A 26,421-nucleotide genomic window follows, 5' to 3' on the forward strand; every position below is an offset into this window, starting at 1 on the left:
TATCAACTTCACACGTCGCTCATCAGTATATGCCAAAGACTCAAACAACATCTCGATATCATCAAGGCAGCTCTCGCACTCTACTGCATTCTCTGTGCCCTTCAAGGTAGGCGGATGGAAAGACTGAAATCTCTTCAATAAGGTCTCCATCGGTGTAGCGGTAACATCCATCTGTGCACCTGATGTGCTACCCAACTCTGGCTGTGGTATACGTCTAGGCGGCATAAATCTGATTATCAAACTGATTAGTACACAATCAATATCATCTGTCTCAGCCCTCCTCTGATCATAGACTCTGATCGAGAATCGGTTCTGATTCAGGCTTGAAATGCTGTAAATCAATTCAGATAATACAACACAACATATAATAGGGAAAACAATAAATCATGCTAGCATCTCAAAAGCAAGGAAGATGACTCGATCTACCCCGCTCATTCTATTCTATCTCAGTCTACAGAACCTACTGCTCTGATACCACCTGTTGTGGGGACCCGGGCTCTAACTCAATTCTTTTGGGATTTAATTGGATCTTTGTTCGAAAATGTGGGTCAAAAATTTGCTTTTAACATTAATTCAAATGTGTAGTCACAGCATAACATTGTCTTTATAAGAAATAAACAACATAATGTACATACATGTCTGTCTAGTACAACCATACACTAGTGTTTACATACCAACTACAAACATAGGTGATACAAGTCTAAATAGAAACCACTAGAAATCTTCCATGCCCGAGATCTCCACGCTATCATCAACCTCTCATCTAGCTCGTGACCCAGATCCTGCCCCACCTGTTGCCATGCACACATACAGACACGACAACAGCCGGATAACTTCGGTGAGAACATATCCCAGTATAAAACATGGATGCATGCAATGTAATAATCATGTACAAGAGCATAGCATATATCAAATAACATGACTGCAATCTAAACATGTAGAAGAATACAAATCTGTATTCAACATTTACATCTTGACTCGACTCTTTTCTAATCTAGGGATCCCGGTGTGAATAAGACGGTCTGTCACCTACCCAACCACTCGGGGCAACGGTATGTCTTATTCCTAGACTTCGGTCAACTCTGTATCGAGGGTCTACACATATAGCAAATCTGCTCCTATGTGTCGATACACCGAAACGTCTAGTTTTGGCCAGTCTGCCAATATCTCCTATCTCATGACTCGAATATAAATCAATAAACAAAACATTACATAATCAAACGTAATAACAGTCTAGTATGTGATTTAGGGAAACTCGTATCAAATCTGAATCGAGTTGTGCAATCCCGAGACCACATGAATTATACCTTTCTTGTCGAATAGTCGGTGTCGTAGTCGAAGTCTCGAGTTCACAATAGCCAATACAAATCTGAGATGGCATAAACAATGTGCACTTCAGTCATATACATTTCAAGCAAATCAATATGCGAAGCTGAAATCGGTTTCAATACAATTCGACGGCGTAACGACGTAGTTCTTTGATACCGATAATCTCACAACAATATACTCACTCACCATCACCTTATAATCTCATCAACCCCTCAATACACAAGCTGAAATCTATCCAATCTTAACATAATACATGCTGAAAGTACGAATAATGGCATACAGTTTCCGAAAATTAATCCGATAACGAATATACCAAGCTCAAAATATCAAGAACACATATTCTAACTCAAATCTGAATTTCCCCAACATATATATTTCGAAACATGCTGGAATTATATAAGACTTACATCACCTTATAGCCGTTGATGCAAGGAGCACAAATCTTAACTCAAAGTACAAATCGGATAGCTAAATCACTCAAAATCCCCAAATCAAAGATCAAAAGAAATGAAAGCTCATCCCCTTAAGTGCTCTCGGCTCTTGTTCTGAATGAAAATGGAAATGAAGACACCTATCACATATTGCATGCAAGGGACGAGTGTTATTGTTTTTCAAATGACACGCACGACCGCGGGTGCGGTACCTCAAGAGCGCGGGTGCGCTGATGCTTCGGCAGCCCATGCATTTTCTGAATTTCGATCACCGCGGGTGCGGCTCTTGCACGACCGCGGGTGCGGTCTCACCACCGCGGGTGCGTTCTTGCTCGCACCGTGGGTGCGGTGTTGCTTCGCACAAATCCATCACCTTTCTGTCATATACACCGCGGGTGCGGTAGTCTTAGCACCACAGGTGCAGTGTGGCTTCGGCCATGCTTCACAATTCCAATCTAAATATCATGCATTCTCATGGCTTCAAGTCTAACATTAATAACAACCGATAATTCTCGAGCCTTACACTACAGCTAATAATATATAAGGTTGACCAAAAGAAGGGGGAAAAGGTCCCATGAAATCTATGCCCCAGACATCAAAATGTTCCACTTCCAAAACATTTGTCAGTGGCAATTCGTGACGCCTAGAAATGTTTCCTAACCTTTGGCATCTATCACATGATTTCACTAAGGTATAGCTATCCTTAAACAAAGTAGGCCAGAAAAAACCTGATTGCAATACCTTAGCTGCCGTTCTTGTTGCTCCAAAATGTCCACCATAAGGTGATGAATGACATTGTTCCAGAATTTTGTTTGCATCTTCGCCATCAAAACATCTCCTAATCACTTGGTCAGCACATCTTTTATATACACAAGGATCATCCCAAAAGAAAAATTTGATATCATGGAAGAACTTCTTTTTCTGATGGTGATTTAGATCTGGAGGAAGAGTACCACAAGACAAGAAGTTAGCTATATCAGCAAACCAAGGGAGTTTAGAATTTACCTCAAACAGTTGTTCGTCTGGGAACGACTCATTGATAACTCCACCTTCTGTTCTTTCTTCCAGCTCTAGTCGTGACAAGTGATCTGCCACCTGGTTTTCACAACCTTTCTTGTGTTTTACTTCCAAGTCAAATTCTTGAAGTAGAAGTATCCATCGTATCAACCTGGGCTTGGAATCCTTTTTGGCAAACAAGTAACGAAGAGCTGCATGGTCAGTGAAAACAGTTACCTTGGTGCCAATAAGATATGTTCTGAACTTGTAAAATGCAAACACCACTGCTAGCATCTCTTTCTCAGTAGTTGTATAGTTTTGTTGGGCTGCATTAGTGTACGACTTGCATAGTATATAGCCTTGAACATCTTGTCTCGCCTCTGTCCCAATGCTGCTCCCACAGCATAGTCGCTAGCATCGCACATGAGCTCAAATGGCTCCTTCCAATCAGGCACTATCATAATGGGAGCAGAAATCAGTGCTTTCTTGATCCTGTTAAATGCCTGCAAACAATCATCATCAAAAATAAATGTCGAATATTTCTCTAACAAATTACATAAAGGTCTAGTAATTTTAGAGAAATCTTTGATATAACGACGATAGAACCCGGCATGTCCCAAGAAACTTCTGATCCCTTTCACATTCTTCGGTGGTGGAAGATTTTCAATTGCCACAACTTTGGCTCTGTCAACTTCTATCCCTTTAGCCGAAATTTTATGCCCAAGCACAATACCTTCTGGAACCATGAAGTGACATTTTTCCCAATTCAAAACTAAATTCTTCGCCTGACATCTCTGCAAAACAAGCATTAAATTTTGCAAACAGTGATCAAAAGATGAACCAAACACAGAGATATCATCCATAAAAACCTCCATTATTTCCTCGACCATGTCAGAAAATATGGCCATCATACACCTCTGAAAAGTAGCAGGTGCATTGTACAGACCAAATGGCATTCTCCTGAAAGCAAATGTACCGTAGGGGCAAGTGAAGGTAGTCTTCTCCTGATCCTCCGGTGCTATGACAATCTGATTGTAACCTGAATAACCATCTAGAAAGCAATAATAATGATAACCACCCACTCTATCAAGCATCTGGTAAATAAAGGGAAGAGGGAAGTGATCTTTCCTAGTAGCATCCTTCAATTTCCTGTAGTCTATGCATACTCGCCAACCAGTCACTAAACGAGTTGAAATCAATTCATTATTCTCATTTCTCACTACAGTTATTCCCCATTTCTTAGGCACTACTTGTACTGGTGAAACCCACGAGCTATTAGATATAGCATAAATAACACCAGAATTTAACAGTTTTAATACCTCAGCCCTCACAACCTCTTTCATTGCTGGATTAAGCCTTCTCTGATGATCAACATAGGGTGAATATGATTCCTGCATTAAGATTTTATGCATACAAAAAGTAGGGCTAATCCCCTTTATATCAGCAATTGTCCATCCCAAAGCAGATTTAAATTCCCTCAACACTCTCAACAATTTCTCTTTTTCAACACAAGTAAGAAAGGAAGAGATAATTACCGGATATGTCGAATTTTCACCTAAAAATGCATAACAAAGGTGACTTGGCAATTCCTTCAATTCAGGAGATGCTTTTGGTACCTCTTTACTTGCATCTTCAAGTAGCTCTACATGATGCACATCACTCTTTTCTTTAGGTAGTGTATTGAGAGCTAGTATCTCATCTTGCACATCCCAATCACTTTCATCCAGTGCAGACGCCAATTCCAACAAACATCTTTCTAAGGAATCTTTCGTCATCCTACCTGCACCAACATGAGATACACATGAATCAATTACATCAATACTATTACAAGTACTTACCTCATTTGGTTCTTTGATTGTGTTGTAGATGTTGAACATGACTTCTTCTCCACCTACTCTCAATGTGAGCTCCCCCTTGTGCACATCAATCAAAGCTTTTCCGGTGGCCAAGAATGGCCTTCCAAAGATAAGCGGAGTCTCCTGATCTTCTTCCATATCTAGAATGACAAAATCAGCAGGAAATATAAATTTGTCTACCTTTACCAGAACATCCTCCACTATCCCCCGTGGATATGTAAGTGATCTGTCCACCAGCTGCAGGGTAATAGTTCTAGGCTTCACCTCGCCAAGCTTTAAAGTCCTGTAAATAGAAAAAGACATTAAATTAATACTGGCACCTAAATCACATAAAGCTTTATTTATTCTAGAACCACCAATAACACAAGGAATAGTAAAACTCCCTGGGTCTTTCAGTTTTTGTGGTAGTTTCCTTTGAAGTATGGCGCTACACTCCTCGGTCAACTTAACTGTCTCAAACTCATGCAACTTCCTTTTCTTTGACATCACATCTTTGATAAACTTTGCATAGTTTGGCATTTGCTCTAAAGTATCAGCAAATGGAATGTTGATGTGAATCTTCTTGAAACTCTCCAAAAATTTAGCAAATTGATCATCCAATTTCTTCTTTTTGAACCTCTGCGGATATGGAAGAACTGGCTTAAATACCGGAGGTTGTTCAACTTCAACTTCAGCTTTGGATCCCTCAGTTTCAACTTCTTCAACTGTTATCTCATTTTCATCCTTCTCTTTGGAATTTTTAACCTCAAGTTCTCTTCCACTTCTCAAAGTTACAGCTTTGCATTGCTCCTTTGGATTCACTTCAGTGTTACTTGGGAATTGACCTTTATTTTGATCTATCAATGCATTAGCCAATTGACCAATCTGTGTCTCCAATGATTTCATTGTGGCTCCCATATTTCCCATGTGAGTTTCCATGTCATCAAGACGAGATTCAGTCCTAGCCATCCTTTTACTAGATTCAACAACAAATGTCCCAACTAAATCCTCAAGTGAAGGTTTTCCTTCCCCCTTTGATGTATTGAACCCCGGTGGAGGATTCAACACATTCTTATTATTAGCATATGAAAAATTTTCATGATTTCTCAAACCAGGATGATAAGTGTTAGGGGGAGGGTTACCTCGATATCCTCCGTAGCCACCAAAATTCCTATTGTTGATATAATGAGCCTCATCAGGAATATGTGGTTCTTCAGTAACAACCGATGCATTTTCAACCTCTGATGTACTAGCCTTATTCATTGCTGCAATTTGAGTTGTCAAAGCTGAAACTTGAGCGGTGAGTGATGTAATAGGATGGCATAAATTCCAGCTTGCTTCTTTACTCCTGACCTCTCGGACGGCCACTGATAGCTGTTAATAGTCATCTGTTCAAGCAAATCATATGCTTGATCAGGTGATTTTGCAAATATCGTGCCACCAGCTGCTGCATGCACAGTGCCTCTTGTTTGTCCATTCAAACTATTATAAAACAATTCAATCTGTACCCAATCTTCAAAACCATGGTTTGGACACCTCCTCAACAACTCTTTATAACGTTCCCATGCCTCATATAATTGCTCAAAATTAGTCTGCCTAAAAGTACTTATCTCTATCTTCAACTGTGGAGACTTCGCAGGTGGAAAATATTTAGCAAGGAACTTGGTTGCTAACTCCTGCCATGTAGTGATACTCCCCAAAGGAAGCGATTGGAGCCATCCTCTTGCTTGGTCCCTATGAGAAAAAGGAAACAAACGCAATCGAATTATATCATTAGAAACACCATTTATTTTTACCGTATCAGTAATTTCAAGGAATGTTCTTAGATGTAAATGAGGATCTGCAGTAGCGGCTCCCCCAAACTGATTCTGTTGAACCATGTTTATCAATGCTGGCTTAAGCTCAAAGTTGTTTGCATTAATAGTCCCTCGTGCTATGCCCGAGTAATGAGCATTCAGTACCGACCTAAAATGATCTCTGATGGGTATTGCAGGGGGTGGATTTTCATTATCTCTGTTTTCAGCCATTGCTCGAATCTCTTCTCTTCTTGCCTTTCTTAATCTTCTTGTGGTCACTGATAAGCAAGTCAAGATTTTGCGATCTTCGCATGCACTGTCAAACAAAGATAGTACACATATCAATGTTTATTATAATACAATAAAAACAGCTCTAAATTAAAATCTAGACTAATTGGTAACAATACTAATATAAATTTAAAATATACACTCACCGGCAACGGCGCCAAAAACTTGTTGCGTGTTTTCTTAATTGCTTGCAAGTGCACAACGTCAAGTTTGTAATAAAATGTTTTTTCGAGTACAAGTGTCGATCCCACGAGGAATGTATTTCTAAATTTATATTAATGCTAGTAATTGAAATAGTCTTGCCTTTATTTAGAATAATCAATTGACAGATTTGTTTATACCAATAACTAGATTTGAAACTAAATTAATTATATTATAACACCAAACTTTTTATAACAAATAACTATGGAATAAAAGATCTAGAGGTCCGATTTCACGCAACTATCCACCATGTGTTATTTTGTGTAGCTATATTATAAATGTCCTTATTATACCTTAGCCAAGAATTCTAAATTATATACTCCCTCTTCCGAGTGCTAAGCAGATACTAATTATCTAACAACAGATTGTAACGTCCCCATCAACAATCTATAATTAAATAATACAATAAGCACTAAATTCTTTTAATAGCTTCAATAGCAATATATGTCCTCCCGAACTATATAAATACTATCGATGTATTTTTCCCTTTCTTGTTTATAAATTTCTTTTTCCAAGTGATAAATTATAAACATAAGAATCATTCAAGATATGGCCAATAAAATGAAAGCATTAAGATTGGAAAAATACAAATGAATAATAAGGAACTTATATAGCATAAATCATAAATCCCAACACATGGTTTCTAGTTTTGTTCCATCATTCCTCTAGAAATAAAAATTAGTTCATAATAAAAATAACGCAACAACACATAAATCTTAAACAAGACATATCAAATAAAAGTTAAAATAAAGAAAGAAGAACTTAGAACAAGAGCTTGGAGTGGTATGAAATTCCTTTCCAAAAGTGTGCAAGAGAATTCTCAAGAACTTGATGAACTTGATCTTCAATCTTTCTTTGTAGCCTCCAATCCTTCCCTTGGCTCCTCAATGACCTAGATGGTGAATAATAGAAGCATTTTATAGTCCAGACAAGCTTCCCCACGCAGCACACCATTTTCCTCTACTTTTATTCAAAGTCCACAAAGTTACAGATTTTTCGGACTTTGTTTTGCATGGACCGCGGGTGCGGTGTAATCAGGACCGCGGGTGCGGTGCTGCTTCGGCAGAAAAATCCATCTTCAAACGTGTGAGACCGCGGGTGCGGTGCTAGGATGGACCGCTGGTGCGGTTGTGTTTCGGGGAAGACCGCGGGGGCGGTGTTGAGGAGACCGCGGGTGCGGTCGTGTTTCGGCAAGCTTTGTCCTTTGCACCTTCTAATTCATCACTATACTACTCCAAATTCTCATTTCTAAGCTTCCAAACTACAATAACAATAACAACAACAAATCAAATAAAACCTGCTCAAGAATCACAAAATTCCAAGTTAAAAACAAGTAATAAAAGTACAATAAATTGCACTTATCATATGGCAATGAACTTTCGGGTACAAAATCAATTTGGTGCTCAATCCCCCTCAATGGTGGTATTCCTGGAGGTAGATCCTCCGGAAATATATCATCAAACTCCTGCAACAGGGAAAAAACAGTGCTCGGAAGGGTTCCGACTATATCACTTGTGTTAAGGAGAATCTCCTTTTAAAGAATCAACACAAGTGGTTCACGTGTGTACATTAATTGCTTCAACTCACTCTTTTGGGCAATATATATTTTTTCTTGGCCTCTTTCCTTTCATTTTCTTTTCCCTCTTTTTTTATCTATGTGGTCATCTCATCATTTTTTTTGTCGCTGATTTTTTTGACCATATCTTTTTCTTGTTTGTTTAAGGTCACCTCACTTTTCTTTTCACTCTTTCTTTTAGCCATTCTCTTTTTTTCTTTTCTCGTTGGTCCTCCATTATTTGTTTTGGGGACAAAGGAAGTAAAACAATGGGTTTTTTCTTGAGTACAAAAGAATATCGATTTCTAAATCCATCATGTGTCACTTGCCTATCATATTGCCATGGTCTCCCTAACAAAATATGACAAGCATGCATTGGCACCACATCTCACAACACCTCATCAATATACTTCCCAATCGAAAACGCAACCAAAACTTGTTTGTTCACCTTCACTTCAGCACAGTCATTCAACCATTGTAGCCTATATGGTTGCGGATGTTTCAAAGTAGGCAAGCTCAATTTTTCCACCATCTCAAGACTAGCAACATTGGTACAACTCCCTCCATCTATAATAATGTTTCAAACTTTGCCACTGACAAAACATCTAGTATGGAACAAGTTTTCCCGCTGATTATTCTCCTCTTCTTTGACTTGGGCACTCATGATACGCCTAGTCACTAACGCCTCACCCACAACTGCCTCATATCCCTCATCAGGATCTTCTAATGCAGGCATCTCATCTTCATCCTCTCCATCATCTCCCTCACTATGAGATTCATACTCCCCATAAGTATTCAACACCATCACTCTTTTATTGGGACATTGGCTAGCAATATGGCCAACTCCTTGACACCTAAAACATTTAATATCTCTAGAACGATTAATAGTAGTTTCAGGTTTACCTTGCACTCCTTGCTTAGGCACCTCCAGTTTAATGTCAACTTTGGGCTTGACCACTACTTTGCCTTCTTCACGTTTAACAACGTTGGAACGACAAGGTGTTGATGTATTCCCAGCTCGGGTGGTACGACCAACTCCTCTCCTCTTGAGTTGTTGCTCCACTTTCATCACCATCTGCACCATTTCATCTAGATCCAAGTAGTGTCTAAGCTCCACTTGGTCTTGAATTTTCCTGTTCAAACCACACAGAAAACGAGCCATAGTAGCCTCACTATCCTCCTCTATGTTTGCTCTAATCATGAGTACTTCCAAATCGTTATAGTAGTCCTCAACACTCTTCACGCCCTGTCACAAAGTTTGTAACTTTTTAAACATTTCTCTATAGTAGTGATTTGGTACAAACCTCTTCCTCATTACGCTTTTCATCTCAGCCCAAGTTTCTATAGGCCTCTCATTGCATATTCTCTTAGTGGTCACTAATTGATCCCACCAAATAAGTGCATAATCAAAAAATTCAACCACGGCCAACCTAACCTTTTTGAGTTCAGAATACTGGTGACAATCAAAAACAAATTCAACTCGCTTTTCCCATTCTAAATAAGCATCTGGGTCTGACTTACCATGGAACGACGGAATTTTCATTTTTTTACTACCTCTGTTATTATCTTCCTTATTCCCATCATTATACCTACCCCGTACGGATTCTCTTCTTCCCCAATTCTCGTTTTGACTCTCCTCTTCTCCTTCCAAATCATAATCATCCTCTTCTTCTTCCACTCTACCCAAACCTTTAGGCTTAGATTTATTTTCACTCGTACTAACCTCAAGCCTATCCAACCTCTCATATAAAGGATCCAACTCGGCCCTCATCATTCTACTAAAAATTCCAAAATAACGCCTCCATTTGAACCTTAGACAACTCCTGATTCGAACTCTCTCCTACCTCCCTCTCCATTTTAATTTTAGATTTTGTACCTGCAAGAAAATGTTAGTAGAAATTAAAGATGTTCCTCACCCAAATTCTCACAATCACTCCAAAGAAAAAACACTCGCACTCAAAAATTTTCACTCGAATGTGATAGTTCTCTCAAAGATGTGATCAATATTTATATTTTTTTTTATCAAACTAACAAGATTTAACTTGTGAACACTTGCAACTGTCTCACTTGGATTGCACAAAGCCAAGAACACTAGAATAACACAGATTTGAAAACAAAACAAAGGATAACACAGATCTGAAAACAGAAACGAAGGAATAATACAGATCTGATAACAGAACGAAATTTATGTTTTTCTTTGTTTATATATATATATATATATATATATATATATATATATATATATATTTTAATAGAAAGATTTGACAATAGAAACGAAAGGATACCACAGATCTGAGATCGAAACGAAATTTTAGACAGATCTGAAAATAACAACAACAACGATAACTTACTTGAATTCAAAGAGCCAAAGCTCTGATACCAAATGATACGAAACCTCGTACGAATGAGAGGCAAACACGATTATCGAAATCGCACCCTCAACTCAATAACAAACAAGGATCAATTATGTTCTCCCGATCTTTTGAAACAGGTAACGATTTGTGATATTCACCTCTAAGCGATTAAAACTTAGCAACAAATATCAAAGATAAAACAATTGAATTTCAAACGAACATTCAAAGATCTTGTTTTGACAATCCGAACGAAGAACAATCGACAAACGCCACAAAGATGCAATCTTTGATAAGTTTGATTTTGGTAAAAACAAAGCAATGAAATGCCTTGAATGTTGAGAATAAACTCAAGCAAATTTCATATCATTCAATAATGTTCCGTTCATCCCCCTTACAATGCATTATATAAACAATAAAATACAAGAAAAGTTGTGTGAAAGGCTTAATAAAGATAACTAGCAAATTTGACACGGAAGTGTGCGCTGCAGCGCGTGATCTCGCGCCATGGCGCGCACCATACTGCCATGTTTCAGCTCGGACGCGCGGTAGCGCCATTTCATGCACGGTGGCGCGCTATGTACTGTCTTCCCGGGTAGCACCTTGCGCGCGGTGGCGCCATTTTCGGCGCGGTGGCGTGCGCAAGGCGCGCGGTGGCGCCACTTTTGGCGCGGCTGCGGGCGCTGTTCTGCCTCAAGGCGCGCGCATGCTGCTGTCCTTATGGTCATTTTGCACTTGAATTACATTCCAAACACTTCCATCATTTTGTCCTTGTTCACCAAGCTCCTCTAATTTAGTCACCCAATTTGTAGATCCTCCTCGGTAGCTCATCATGAGTCCTTGAAGTGCTTCTTTAAATTTCTTGCTACGTCCCCTCGTTATAGGTCCTTCAGGCAACTCCAGCAAATCCCATGCCTTCTTTGATGCTTGATCAACCACGTTTGCATCAAAGATACTCTAAATTCAGCACAATTGTGGCATGCTCGATTAAGACATATTTCCCTAAGAAGGATGAACAAGCTAGTGGGAGTTGGCATGTTTGATTTGTCTGATATTAATGCTCTCACGACTTGTGAATCCTGTCTGAAAGGAAAGATGACCTAAATTCCCATTAAGGGCCATGTGGAGCAAGCCAAAGAATTATTGGATTTGATCCATACCGATGTGTGCGGTCCGCTTAGCATCACCACTAAGCATGGACATGCCTACTTCATCACATTTACCGATGACTTTTCGAGGTATGGGTATGTGTATTTAATGAAATACAAGTCTGAAGCCTTTGAAAGGTTCAAAGAATTCAGAAGTGAAATAGAGAAATAGTTGGGACGAAGCGTCAAGGCACTTCGATCGGATCGAGGTGGTGAGTACTTGAGTGCCGAGTTCCAAGAGTATCTTAGGGAGAATGGGATTCTCTCGCAGTGGACTCCGCCCCTACACCACAGTTGAATGGTGTTTCGGAGCGTCGTAACCGGACTTTGATGGAAATGGTTCGGTCTATGATGGGGTTCACGGAGTTGCAGCCATCCTTTTGGGGATATGCGCTTGAGACAGCGGCACTGTTGTTGAACAATTTTCATTCAAAAGCAAGTGACAAGACACCATATGAGATATGGATAGGTAAGCCTCCCAAATATTCTTATCTTAGAATATGGGGGTGCCCTACTTATGTGAAGCAGGTAGTGGGAGATAAATTGGATATTCGATCCATTTTATGTTACTTTGTGGGTTATCCAAGGAATTCAGTTGGATACTATTTCTATCATCCCCAAGAAACAAAGGTGTTTGTTTCTATGAATGCAACTTTTTGGAAAAGGAGTTTCTATTGGATATAAAAGGGAAGATAATAGAGCTCGAAGAGGTTCGAGAGACGCCAACAATTATAGAACCCACACCCGAAGTGCTAAGAGAAGAGATACAAACTCCTAGAAGATCCGAGAGAGTCTCGAGACCACCTATGAGGTATGGTCTGCTTCTTGAAGAAGGCCATGATGAGCCTAACCATGGATGTGATCTAAGGACCTTCAAGGAAGCATTATCTGATGCCGATTCATCCAAGTGGCTTGAAGCAATGGAATCTGAGATGAATTCCATGCATTCGAACCAAGTATGAAATCTCATGGATCCACCTGAGGAAATTGTTCCCATAGGGTGTAAATGGATTTACAAGAGGAAAACTTGGGGCGGATGGGAAGGTATTGACCTTCAAGGCGCGATTGGTAGCAAAATGATATACTCAAAGACAAGGAGTTTACTTTGAGGAAACCTTTTCTCCAGTTGCGATGTTCAATTCCATAAGGATATTGCTAGTCATAGCTGCATGGTATGACTATGAGATATGGCAGATGGATGTCAAGACAGCCTTTCTTAATGGGGATATTAAGGAAGAGATTTACATGTCTCAACCTGAAGGGTTTACATCTGTCGGAAGTGAGCATATGGTATGCAAACTTCAAAGATCTATTTATGGTCTAAAGTAGGCATCTAGGAGTTGGAACCTTAGATTCGATAGTACAATCAAAGAGTTTGGTTTTACTAATAATCCTGAGGAACCCTGTGTGTATAAGAAGGTCAGTAGGAGTGTTGTGATATTCCTAGTGTTGTATGTTGATGACATTCTACTCATTGGGAATGATGTAGGAATGTGCAATCAACTAAAATATGGTTAGCGAATAAGTTCTCGATGCAGTACTTGGGTGAAGCATCTTTTGTATTGGGAATACAGATCTATAGAGATAGATCAAAAGATTTCTTGGTCTCACCCAGTCCACATACATTGATACTATCATGAAGCGGTTCTCGATGGATGAGTCCAAGAGAGGACATCTACCAATATGTCATGGCGTGTCCCTATCCAAGTCTATGTCTCCCAAGACTGATGCAGAGATAGCGGCGATGACAAGCATTCCTTATGCATCTGCAATTGGTAGCATCATGTATGGGATGATATCTGCACGTCCTGATGTGGTTTTCGCACTAAGTGTAGTGAGTAGATATCAATCGAACCCTGGTCTTCCACATTGGAAAGCTGTGAAAGACATCCTCAAGTATTTGAGAATGACCAATAAGTTGTTCTTGGTCTATGGTGTAATGCCAGAGATTTTGATTACATGAATCTGAGATTCATATGGACTGATTTCTTGATTTATTGATGTGATTATAGACGGAAAGGAGTGGACCGGGAAAGGCGAGAAAAGACTCGAATATATGTGCAAGGGTGTACACTCGCGTACATGCGCAGCTTGAATGCGCGTACATTTGCAAGCATGGCAGAGAAGTTGGCGCATATGCGCCGGATGGAGGCGCGCATATGCACGAGGGATAATGTGCGGAGACAGTAGGTCTCGCGCATATGCGCGGTATCAGTGCATGCATATGCGCGAGCACTCCAATAGCAAATACCGGATAGAACTTCCGGCGCATATGCGGGGGCCTTTTGCGCGCATATGCACGCGGCATGAAATACAAGAACAAGCCACTTGCCCTTACATGCATGAGACGTATATATATATATATATATAAATATATATAGGGAATTGATACCCTGGGCGCCCTTTGGTGAGCGCCCAGTGGGCGACAGCTGAGCTGTCGCCCACATGTGCAGTTTATTTTTTTTTTAAAATTTGACGTTTCGCGACGGTTTTAAAAATCCGTCGCAAATGGCGACGGATTTTAACAAACCGTCGTGAAGCCCACATGTGCAGTTTATTTTTTTTAAAAATTTGACGTTTTGCGACGGTTTAAAAATCCGTCGCGAAACGTCAAATTTTTTTTATAAAAAGAAAAGAGGGGACAGAGGGGCGTTCCAAATTTCGTGTCCCACCTTCGCCCAACAGCCCTTCTCCCACCTACGCTCAAATCTTTACGTTAAGAAGATTGAGCGAACTTCTGGAGCTCTCGTGCGGGGAAATATTCCGACGACATCAGAAGGTAAATCGATGTAGTTCTAAATTTCATATTCCGAAGAAATTTCCAATTTATGATTTTGAAGGTTTCCGGTGTATTGGCATACATGTTCTTTAATGTTTGTGAAGTGTAAGTCTGCATATTTAATTAATTGCACTAGGAAATGGTGTTGATGATCTAGCTATTTATGTATCTGGAGTATTTATAAATTTATTCATTTCTAGTATGTTTTGTTAAAATATATTTTATACTTGATGTTGTTTCTCATATGATTATATTGTTACCGTCGCTAATCGTGCTCGGTTAATCCCCAGACAATCCTCGCCAGCACCTTACCGCCCGCAAAGATTTTCGAGCACCACCCCACGTCTGCCTAGCGCCACTGTAGATGAAATGGATCAATATAGTGGAGATGAACAATCGTACATCCCCCAAGTCGGTGATGATCAGAAACCCCAGATTGGTATGAGATTTGATTCGTTAGAGAATGCATTCTCATTCTACAACCAATATGCCCGAGAATCCGATTTTAGCGCGAGAATGAGTAATAGCAAGAAAAGTAAGAAAACAAACGAAATTGTATGGAAGAAATTTGTATGCTTTAAAGAAGGGCATACAGATGATATTCGATGGAGCAAACAGACAAAAAAAGATCAACCAAGAAAAGAAAGAGCCCGTGGTGAGACTAGAACCGGATGTTTGTCCAAGATTTCAGTTGTCAAGGAACAAACAGGTCCGGGTTGGGTTGTCAGTACTTTCGTTGAAAGTCATAATCATTCATTATCGACTCCGTCGAAGGTGCATTTGTTACGCTCGCATCGCGGTATTTCTGCATCAAAAAAAATGTTGAGTCAACAATTTGCAGAAGCCAATGTGCCAACTTGTCAACAAATGAGATTATTTGAGATAGAGTCTGGTGGGCCTGAACATGTAGGTTTCATAGAAAGAGATATCAGAAACTACGAGCAAAGTGTTAGGGATGAGCATAAGGGTATTGATACAGAAACATTGGTCGATTTCTTCGAATCTGAGAAAGAGAAGAATTCATTGTTCTTTTTTGATTATGAGACTGACTCGGACAACAGATTTACCAGGTGTTTTTGGACTGATCATGTGTCAAGAAGGGCATACACTGCTTTTGGTGACGTGGTTGTGTTTGATACTACATACAACACCAACAAATATGGGATGATTTTCGCACCATTTGTAGGAGTTAATCATCATCATCAGACCATTCTTTTTGGTTGTGGATTGTTGAGTGACGAAAAAAACAGATTCTTTTGTTTGGTTGCTTAATAAATTCCTAGAAGCCATGTGTCAAGGTGCCCCAAACTTGATTATCACTGACCAAGATCCGGCTCTGACGAAAGCCATATCACAAGTTTTTCCTCGAACAACACATCGATATTGTTTGTGGCATATACTGAACAAATTCTCTGAGAAATTAAACCCAATGACTTTCCGTGATCACTACGAAAGCATAAGGAATGCCATTCTACATTCCTCCACAGATGAGGAATTTGAGAGTTCCTGGGAAGCTGCTATGTCTAATGCTAACTTGGAACAACATGATTGGCTGTCGTTGATGTTTGATTTGCGACATAAATGGGTGCCAGCATATTTTAATCATGTATTTTCTGCGGGTATGTCAAGTAGTCAGCGGTCCGAAAGTTCACATGCTTTTTTCAAGAGATATATATCTAGCAAGAACTCATTGATGGATTTTATCATTCGTTTCAATAAGGCACTCCGGCACCAAAGACACAATGAGTTAGTTGCAGATCATGTCGATATGAATGAGCGTCCCAAGCTACAGTCAAAATGGCCAATGGAATCTCAGATGGTGACGGTTTACACGAAAAAGAAATGGTTGGAGTTTCTAGAAGAAATGAGTCAGAGTCATGGTTATTACGTGCAAACAGAATCTGTGGGAAATGAGTTTGGGATTTACAAGGTAATGAATTTTCAAGCTTCTTCTTCTTCGAAACCAAGAGTGCTTACACATGTCATACAAGGGGATGATATATTGTGCAGTTGTATGAAATTTCAGTTTGAGGGCATTCCATGCAGGCATATGTTAGCATTTTTTCGTATAAACCAAGTCTTTCATTTGCCTGATAAATATATACTGAAACGTTGGACGCAAGCAGCAAAGAATGTAGAATTTTTTCCTACAGATGAGCCAAATGTGGTTGAAGCTCCAGAAAGATGTTTGATGTCAAGACATTTGAGGTTATCCTATAAAGCTTCTGCATTAGTTGATATTGCATCATTGACTGTTGAGGGAACAAATTTCTTGAATGCACAGTTTGATTATATTGGCAACAAAATGAAAGATTTGAATATGACTACAACAGTAAGCGGTGGAAGTCAATGTAGAAGAGCCACAGATAGGGCTGTTGATATCGTTGATCCTCAAAAATTAGAACAAAGGGATGTGGGAAGAGATTAAAGTCATCAAAGGAGAAGGCAACCACACAGGGAAGAAAATGTCGTGGGTGTGGACGCCGAGGTGTGCAGCATGACAAGCGTAACTGTCCAAATTTGCAAGACGGGTATGTGTTTATCAACAATGTAAATTTTTAGTATTTTTGTATATATTTGGTTAATCATCAAAATTAATATATGGTGGCATACTCAACGTTCTTCAGGTCAACTATTAATAATAAAAACGAAGAAGAAAGCTCAGATGACGAAGATTTTGGATCGATAGATGGTAATTTAAATCTCTAAATATATGTTGTTAATCATCAATATTTTTTTTATTCATAACTGTTTTGAATTTTACAGGTTCTAACAACTGGATTTGATAAAGGTTATTATTTTATCAAGTTGAATATGTGCGATGGGGTAACCATTTTATAGTGCTTTATCAAACCTCTGTCGTGGATGAAACATCGAGCTTTGAGGTTTCTGTCACCATGAGAAGGATCCTCTGCTTAATTCAAGAATTAGCATTGTAGAATTTTCAAATTCAATATGATAACCATTCTCTGTCAAGAAATCTTGGTGTTTTAATTTTCCTGCTGCCATATTGTTGTATCGTTCTCTTTCATATGACTTATGGAACATGTATAAAAACCCGCTGTGGTCGACGTAAAACATCATGTTTGTGTCGCGTAGTAAATTATTTCTAATTTCCACCTGTCTAATGCATTTGTGGGCTGTTGGGCGATGGTGGGACACGAAATTTGGGAACGCCCCTCTGTCCCCTCTTTTCTTTTTATAAAAAAAATTTGACGTTTTGCGACGGTTTATTAAAATCCGTCGCCATTTGCGACGGATATTTAAACCGTCGCAAAACGTCAAATTTTTAAAAAAAATAAACTGCACATGTGGGCTTTGCGACGGATTTTAAAACCGTCGCGAAACGTCAAATTTTAAAAAAAAAATAAACTGCACATGTGGGCGAACTGTCGCCCACTGGGCGCTCACCAAAGGGCGCCCAGGGTATCAATTCCCATATATATATATATATATATATTTAAATATATATATATATATATATTTATATATATATATATATATATGTTGAAGAAAAGCTTTTGAAGCGTATAATTTGACTTGGTGAGAATCTGTCCGTCCGAATTTGAATCCGAGCACAGGTCTGTGATCCTCTCAAAGACAGCTACAACTGGATGTAAGTTTTATCAAGTTTTGATATGATTTGAAATTATGTTACTGCCAGAATTAGATAGGATCCATATAGGTTGTTCTAACGATATCAGATATCGTATAATTGAAACCGGATCGAAGAACAAAGACCGTATGGAATTGTTATGATTTTCAGAGTGATTAGACTGAGAATTGAAATCAGATTTGTATTGTTATCGAGTATGAGTTACAGGAATTGATATCTGTTGATTTGTATTGCTGGGTATATTTATATGGTACTGTTATGCCGTTGAAACCGAATTTGATTAGGTTCTGATTTTATCCATTATTGATTTGAGTTTTATATTGATACAGTACATTCGTTAGTATTCAGAGCTGGTATCAGATGAGTTATTGATTTGTATATACTGAAACTGTATTACCGATATTGCGAGATTATACAGAGTTGAGATTATGATCTGTTATTGTTAAGATTTCGAGTTGTACTGATATTGATTATGAGCCGTGTTATTATATCTGTGATGTGAGATTGACGGGGTTACTGAGACTTTATTGTTATGCCGTCGAAACATCAGTAGATTGATATTGACCAGATACAGTATTGATTGAGATTGTATCATCATATCGTTGACATTTATCATATTATGTTTTGATTCGAGTATTGATCAGAGAAAGTATTGAATTGAGTTGTATTTTGACACAGTCTATTCGATATTGTCATTCCAGATTTGATATGGACAGATTTGACTTCGAGATTTCGACTTCCTCAGATCGAGAAGACAAAGGTATAAGTCAATGTGGTATTGGGAGATCGACTCAAGTAGGATATACTTGAGTTTCCCTAAATCACATACTTACTGTTATTATATGCATTGATTTAATTTGATATGCTTGTTCTATTGATTTATAGGAAGCATGTATTAGACGACTATTAGACGAATGATCTTGTGACAGAAGTGCCTGATAGTGGTGGGATCGCCACGGGCACATTGCACGATGTCACAAGATAGTGAATTGGCGAAAGTACCAAAGTCTATCACGTATAGGTCACCGGACAATTGGCTATCGATGTGGATAGAATTGGAGTTTCTTCTATTACTGGTGATCGATACCATATCGATGTGGATAGAATTGGAGTTTCTTCTATTACTGGTGATCGATATGGAATGCCAACGTCTGGAAACCGGGATCCCTAGACTAGGAATGAGTATAGTCTTAGATGTGGAGTCACGAGTCTGATTGACAGTTTTTATATGAATTCTGTTATTAGGAATTGATATAGTATTACTAGTTCATGTTCCCGATTGTGGTACACGTGCAGAGTATGATTTATAGTTTGATATTGATTTCATGTTTCTGATTGCAATACATGTTCTGAATATATGCTTCATGCTTTATATTTGTTATATGAAATGCATGTTTCGTTGATTTATACTGGGAATATAATTCTCACCGGAGTTATCCAGCTGTTGTCTTGTTTGTATGTGTGCATGACAACAGGTGAGACAGGTTCAGGGTCAAGGAGATGAAGAGAGATCGTGATTACAGTGGAGAGTACGAACTTTGATTAGAAATAGGGTTTGGACACTTGATGTTTAGTTGTTAAAACTTAGTTTGAATAAATGTATGCTGTACAGGACTCGTACCTTAATTTGTACTGATATGTATAATAGATGAATGCCATTACGTTCCGCATGTAATAGTGTATGTTAAAAAAAATGAGACCCTGTTTATTATAATTGATTAATTATTCCAAAGGTGATTAAGAATCGAATTAGCGTCGGATCCCCACATATGGGGTGGAGAACTGAAATTGGAAGTGTAGTATCCCGATGCCTAATTTGAGTTAATTATTGGATTAATTATATTTCGGTGGGATCGGAAGGACCGAACCGGGTTCGGATCATCTGAAGAGGGTTCGGATCGTCCGATCAGGGTTCGGATCGTCCGAAGACAGGTGGCTGGACACGTGGAAGACATGCAGAGTTCGGATCGTCCGAGACAGGGTTCGGATCTTCCGAGACAGGTGGCTGGACACGTGGAAGACATGCAGGGTTCGGATCGTCCCGAACAGAGTTCGGATCGTCCGAAGTGTGCCGGATCGGATCTTCCGATCGTTGTCTATAAATAGAGGCGCGAGGCTTCACTTTTTACTCGCCAATTCCGAGTGTTCCAGAGCGTTTTAGTCGTTTCTGATGGGTTTCTAGTCTTTTCCCGAGATTTAGGCACTAGCAGGGAGCTACTGGTTTTGTAGCGGAGCTGTGCTCTAGTTGGGAGCTAGCGGCATCAGTGGACTGACTACGGACACAGGCTTGATTCTAGGGCTGATTTCTAGGATCTACTGGTTTGAGGTACGAAAGTACTATCCGAGGATAGCAGGATTGAGTATGCTTTACTATGTGTTGCATGTTTATATGTTGCATTATTATCTGTCATATGATGCATGGTTTATTATGCGGCATTTGCATAATCATGTTGAGCCTGACTATTTTTGAGATAGCCTGTTGAGAGGGTGCTCAGCCCTCGTTTATTGTGGATGGTTGGACAACGTTGGCCGACGGTGGTCAGGTCACCGGTATATCCACAGGTTATTTTGGTATGGGAGCCACCTCCTGGTGCGACGGCGCAGAGTGCTACATACCTTGACGTCATTTACCTGAGCAGTCTTTCGTTATACCCAGATCCTGGTATCCAGTACATTTGCATACATGCATGTCATAGTCTTGTATACTCATGCTTTCGGTGCTGAGCGTTTTATGCTCACGTCCTCGGTTTATCTCTGTTTTGGACACCCTATTCGATGGGACAGGTCTCAGGTTGGACGGTCCAGGAGGGAGCGGACAGGGAGCTGGCAGAGGTTGATCTGTAGTTGTTGGTATTTGTTCTTTGTATTTAGTTCGATCTGGTTGTTTAAGTATTTTGTACTTACAGATTCGATTGGGTTGTATTACTGTTTTTCCGCTGTTTACCTGATTCAGTTTTAAATGTTAATTTTGCATGCTTAAGTTCTGATTAGTAGGTGATTCTGGAACGGGTCACTACATTTATGGTATCAGAGCATGCATTAAGATTTTGGGATTTGGAACTGTTCTTTGGGTTTAATCTCTGGTAACTTTTGTAGTTAGAGATGTCTGGTTTTGACGACGATGCTAGTAGTCATGGCAGCATTGGACGCTGGGGAGACCGTGACGATCGGGAGCGTCGTCGAGAGCATCGAGAACGTCGTCAACACCGTCGTGATGAGCCTTGGAGTCTTAGTATGCATCGGTTCTTGCAGATGGGGCCGAAACCACTTTCGGGCGGTGAGACTCCGGATGTTGCAGAGAAATGGCTTGAGAGGATGGAGAGCTGTTTCAAGGCTTTTCAGTGCTCGGCGGAAGCAGCAGATTGATACCCTTGATTTCTTGCTGGAGGTGGTGCGCGTAAGTGTGGAGGGTCACTACATTTTGGGAAGAAGAAGGGCCCGTGTCAGCCTTGCGGGAAGGATCATCCGACGGAGCGTTGTCGCAAGGTTGCGGGTGCTTGTTCCGTCGCTCTTATCTGCCATCACATGAAAAAACTGAAATGAGAATAAATCTCAGCAATGTGGAACTCTTACATAGCAATGATACATAGTATACTCTGTAAACATGGCTTTTAATCATAAATACCATCGACTCTGAAACATGAATAACGTAGCAATAACTGTAGCAATAGCAATGGCAATAGATAGCAAAACGATGGTATTTCTCTTTTCTATGGTTGGATTGATATCAATAGTATCTGTGACTGTGGTTTGCCAATATCCCATCGATATAATCGATAACTGTGAGGGGATAAACCTATGGTCGTGATCATCTAATTGCATGCAATGCTATGGCTATGATTAATCAATCCAATAAAACATTTGAATTCTCAATAGCATTTAAGGTCGTCGTTTCGCAATCTCATAATATCTCTTTGTATCCCTTTTAACAATAGTGAGACTCAATGCCTCCAATAGATAATCAATGAAATCATACATAACATGGATCAATGGAAGGGAATAACACTTTGAAACCTTTAAAACACAATACATATAATATCATGTGAGCACAAGGGAGGAAATTCCACTTACAAACCAATAGAACACCTCCAACTATACTCTTGGTACACCACCTACAATAATAATCCATAAATAACACCAATATCAAGACTAAATCCAAGAGTCCATGCTAAATAATCCATAGAACCATCAAAACATCAAATCCAAAATAACCCTTAACTCGAAACCTCATTAGAATCGCACCAAAAACTTACCTAAGCTTCCTTATACCCACGGAGAACGATGATCTCAAGTCGGAAATCGAACTAGATCCAAGAATCAAGGGTAGGAAGCTAAAGAAATGGATGAAAACCCTTGCCAAAAGAGAGAAAATCTCGAAAAAAGATAAGATAAGGTATGGAATGAAGTCAACTCAATCAAAAAGGTACTAAATATCTCGCCCATACTTACACCGCGGGTGCGGTCACACAAGCACCGCGGGTGCGCTAAGCTCACGGCAACCAAAATAATCCCATGCAAACAACACCGCGGGTGCGGTGCTACAATTACCACGGGTGCGGTCTCACCGCGGGTGCGGTCCTTGCACTGCCGCGGGTGCGGTGATGCCACGGCCCTCCAAATCCAAAATCATGAATAGTACACCGCGGGGGCACTCATCTAAGAGCGCGGGTGCACTCTACTCACGGCATGAACCAGTAACAAAACAACTAAAATCGATTCGAACGCTGAAACGAACAATCAACACCACTAACACCTCAAATAAATAATAACCAATAACTATACCCAAAACACAACTATAATCATCTAATCAACAACCCAATTAACACAATAAAGCTTAAACCGTACCGTACACCGGGCTCGGCTATTAATCTCCCCTCCTTAGAGGAATTTCGTCCTCGAAATTGACGTCACGCACGAACAACTCAGGATACCCTCTCTCTCATCTCAGTCTCTGGTTCCCACGTAGCCTCCTCAATCAAAATGGTTCCTCAAAGGCTTTAACGATGCCGATCTCTTTGTTCCTCAGAACTCTAACTGTGCGATCCAGAACTGAATCGGAATCTCATGGTAAGTTAGCTCGGCGTCAAGTCCAATGGCTCATGGCGAAGACATGGGAAGGATCTCAATATACTTCCTGAGCATCGATACGTGAAACACATTATGGACTCGGTCAAGATCGGGCGGTAGGCTAATCTGTAGGCTCGGTCACCCCCACTCTGTCCAATATCTCGAATGGACCAATGAATCTAGGGCTCAACTTGCCCTTCTTGCCAAATCGCATCACACCCTTGAGAGGTGCTATCTTCAAAAAACATGATCGCCACCTCGAACTGCAAAGGTCTACGACGAACGTCTGCATAGCTCTTCTGTCTGATGAGCAGTCTTCATCCTCTCTCTGATAACGCAACAACATCGGCAGTCTGCTGGACCAACTCGGGACCCAACATCTTCCTCTCACCAACCTCATCCCAAACAAAGGGGATCTGCACTTCCTGCCATAAATGGCCTCATACGGTGCCATGCCAATCGTCGCCTGGTAGCTATTGTTGTACGTGAACTCCACAAGAGGCACTTGGAACCCCAGCTACCAGAATAGTCAATAGTACAAGCTCTTAGCATATCCTCCAAATTTTAATGACTCTCTCTGACTGACCGTCGCTCTGAGAGATAAGCTGTATGAAAGCTAATCGAGAACCCATAGCTCTGTACAAACTCTTCCAGAACTTCTGAGGTAATCTAGGGTCACGATCAGACACATCGACACGAGAGCACACCATGAAGTCTAACAATCTCTGCAATGTAATCCTCGGCATACTGAGACATCGAATACGTCGTCTTGACTGGGAGAAAGTACGCTGACTTGGTCAATCTATAAACAATACCCAAATGGAATTGAAACCCTTCTGCGTCCTGGGTACACCAGTCACGAAATCCATAGTGATTGCCTCCACTTCACTGAGGAATCGGCAAAGACAAGCAATGTCCCAGCCAGGTCTCTGGTGCTCAATCTTTACCCTGTTGACAAGTAAGGCACTGAGAAATGAACAAAGCAATATCTCTCTTCATACCTGGCCACCAGTAGAGTCCGACGAAGATCCTGATACATCTTCATACTGCCTGGATGAATCGAATAGGTGCGTATGAGCCTCTGTCAAGACATCTCTACGAATAGTCGCCAGAAGGAACACAAATGCGCCTCTGAAGTTACCAATCATCACCATTCGACTAAACTCTGATTTCCCTCTAGCCTCGCTCTAGCTCTCAACTCTGCCAACTGAACATCATTCGACTGCTCTCTACGATCCTGTCCGTCACTGTAGATCGAATGACCAACGCTGAAAAGCGAGCAATGGTCCCTGGAATCACCAGATCAATCTCCTCTCTCTGCAAATCCATCAACAATGGTCTCTGAATCAAAGAACTCAATTGAAGCACTCGACTTGCGGCTCAAAGCATCAGCCACAACATTCGCCTTCCCCTGGGTGATAACTGATCGTCACATCGTAATCCTTGACAAGCTCTAACCACCCTCCCTGTCGCATATTGAGCTCTTTCCTTGCGAGAACAAGATACTTCAAACATCTTGTGGTCTGTGAAGATCTCACACTTTTTCGCCATACAGATAATGTCTCCAAATCCTCAGGGCGAAAACACCGCTGCTAGCTCCAAATCGTGCGTCGATAATTCTTCTCATAATCCTTCAACTGGCGAGACGCATAGGCAATGACCTTACCTCGCTGTCAATCAACTGAAAAACCAGGCCTCTCTTCGTCGCACGGTATAGACCACAAAATCCTCTGAACCACTGGCAAAGAAAGAACAGGAGCTGTCGTCAATCTGTCCTTCAACTCCTGAAATGCACTCTGTGCAATCGATAGACCACTCGAACTTCCACAGTCCTTCCTCGTCAGATTGGACATGGGCAGGGCAATCTTGAGAAACCTGAAATGAACGACGATAGTAACCCGCCAAACCGAGGAAAACTGCGTACCTCAGAAACAGTGGTAGAATAGGCCAACTCCGAATCGCCCTCTATTCTTCAATCGGATCAACAGCAATGTCCATCTCTCGAATCACTGGCCTAGAAAAGAAATCTGATCTAGCCAAAACTCACACTTCTTCAACTGGCAAACAACCTCTTCTCTCGAACAACTGAAGCACCACTCTGAGATGCTCTGCATGAAGCTCTCTGGATTTGGAATAGATCAGGATATCGTCGATGAAAACAATAACGAAGCTATCCAGATAGGCTTGAACCACACGGTTCATCAGATCCATGAGACTGAAGGGGCATTGGTCAAACCAAAAGACATGACAAGAAACTCATAGTGACCATACCTGTTCCGGAAAGCTGTCTTAGGAATACAGACTCCCTAACCTTTCAACTGATTTAGCCAGACCGAAGATCAATCTTCGAGAACCATAGTAGCCCATGGAGCTGATCAAACAAATCATCTATCCGCGGCAACGATACTTGTTCTTGACAGTTACTTTGTTAAGTCCCTGTAGTCTACACAGTCGCAAGAACATCTTCCTTCTTGACAAATAGAACCGGAGCTCCCCAAGGCGAAGAACTCGGACGAATAAAGCCCTTGTCTAAAGATCTGGCAACTGAGTCTTCAACTCCTTCATCTCGGTAGGGCCATCGCGTTACGGAGCCTTAGAAATAGGAACCGTACCTGGAGCTAAATCGATCACAACTCAACATCTCTATCCGGCGCAAACCGGAACATCATCCTCAAACACATCAGACAAACTCCTCACCACATCATATCATCTACATTCAACTTATCAATTATCAACATCCACAATAGAAGCAAGAAACCCTCGCAACCTCTACACACAATCTCTCAGCCTCAAAGCCAGAAACAAAAGGAAGGACCAGCGAAGTACCCTGTGCTGGCGAGCGCTCCTCCCTGGCCATAATCTGCAAAAGTCACCTCTAGAAAACACAATCGATAACTGCACGGTAAGTCGAAAGCCAATCCATGCCAGATAACAATTGAAGGCAACCATGGGGATAACAATCAAATCACGAATACAACTCGCTCCCAATACGACCGGGCACGCAAGACCATTGATGTCGGGCACAAAGA

At 40.5% G+C, this 26,421-nt stretch overlaps 2 protein-coding genes, 1 long non-coding RNA gene and 1 pseudogene across 3 annotated transcripts; 3 read left to right on the forward strand and 1 right to left on the reverse strand.

Moving 5' to 3' along the window:
* LOC140806814 (uncharacterized) overlaps positions 1-9,051 on the reverse strand; it is a 42,141-nt pseudogene extending 33,090 nt beyond the window's left edge.
* Positions 9,052-15,078: 6,027 nt separating this feature from the next.
* Positions 15,079-15,981, forward strand: LOC140806821 (protein FAR1-RELATED SEQUENCE 5-like). Its single transcript, XM_073163351.1, has one exon. The coding sequence runs from the start codon at positions 15,079-15,081 to the stop codon at positions 15,979-15,981; it is 903 nt and encodes a 300-aa protein (XP_073019452.1).
* A 157-nt stretch (positions 15,982-16,138) lies between these two features.
* LOC140806828 (protein FAR-RED IMPAIRED RESPONSE 1-like) lies at positions 16,139-16,803 on the forward strand. Its single transcript, XM_073163356.1, has 2 exons — positions 16,139-16,639; positions 16,756-16,803. Exons 1-2 carry the CDS (start codon positions 16,139-16,141, stop codon positions 16,801-16,803), a joined length of 549 nt encoding a protein of 182 aa, XP_073019457.1.
* A 299-nt stretch (positions 16,804-17,102) lies between these two features.
* LOC140812069 (uncharacterized) lies at positions 17,103-17,839 on the forward strand. The gene is made up of 3 exons (XR_012113600.1): positions 17,103-17,240; positions 17,337-17,401; positions 17,476-17,839. It is a non-coding gene; the product is annotated as an uncharacterized lncRNA (long non-coding RNA).
* Positions 17,840-26,421: the final 8,582 nt, after the last annotated feature.

The sequence above is a fragment of the Primulina eburnea genome, chromosome 1 (genome assembly GCF_022965805.1).
Source record: "Primulina eburnea isolate SZY01 chromosome 1, ASM2296580v1, whole genome shotgun sequence".
NCBI lineage: Eukaryota > Viridiplantae > Streptophyta > Magnoliopsida > Lamiales > Gesneriaceae > Primulina > Primulina eburnea.

What these genes read in the sequence shown, in the direction of transcription:
- LOC140806821 (XM_073163351.1), top strand. Translation starts at nt 15,079, where the DNA reads ATGGATCAATATAGTGGAGATGAACAATCGTACATCCCCCAAGTCGGT.
- LOC140806828 (XM_073163356.1), top strand. Translation starts at nt 16,139, where the DNA reads ATGACTTTCCGTGATCACTACGAAAGCATAAGGAATGCCATTCTACAT. An exon ending in ATGAGTTTGGGATTTACAAG is followed by an intron (nt 16,640 to 16,755) that starts GTAATGAATTTT and finishes CATTCCATGCAG; the next exon opens with GCATATGTTAGCATTTTTTC.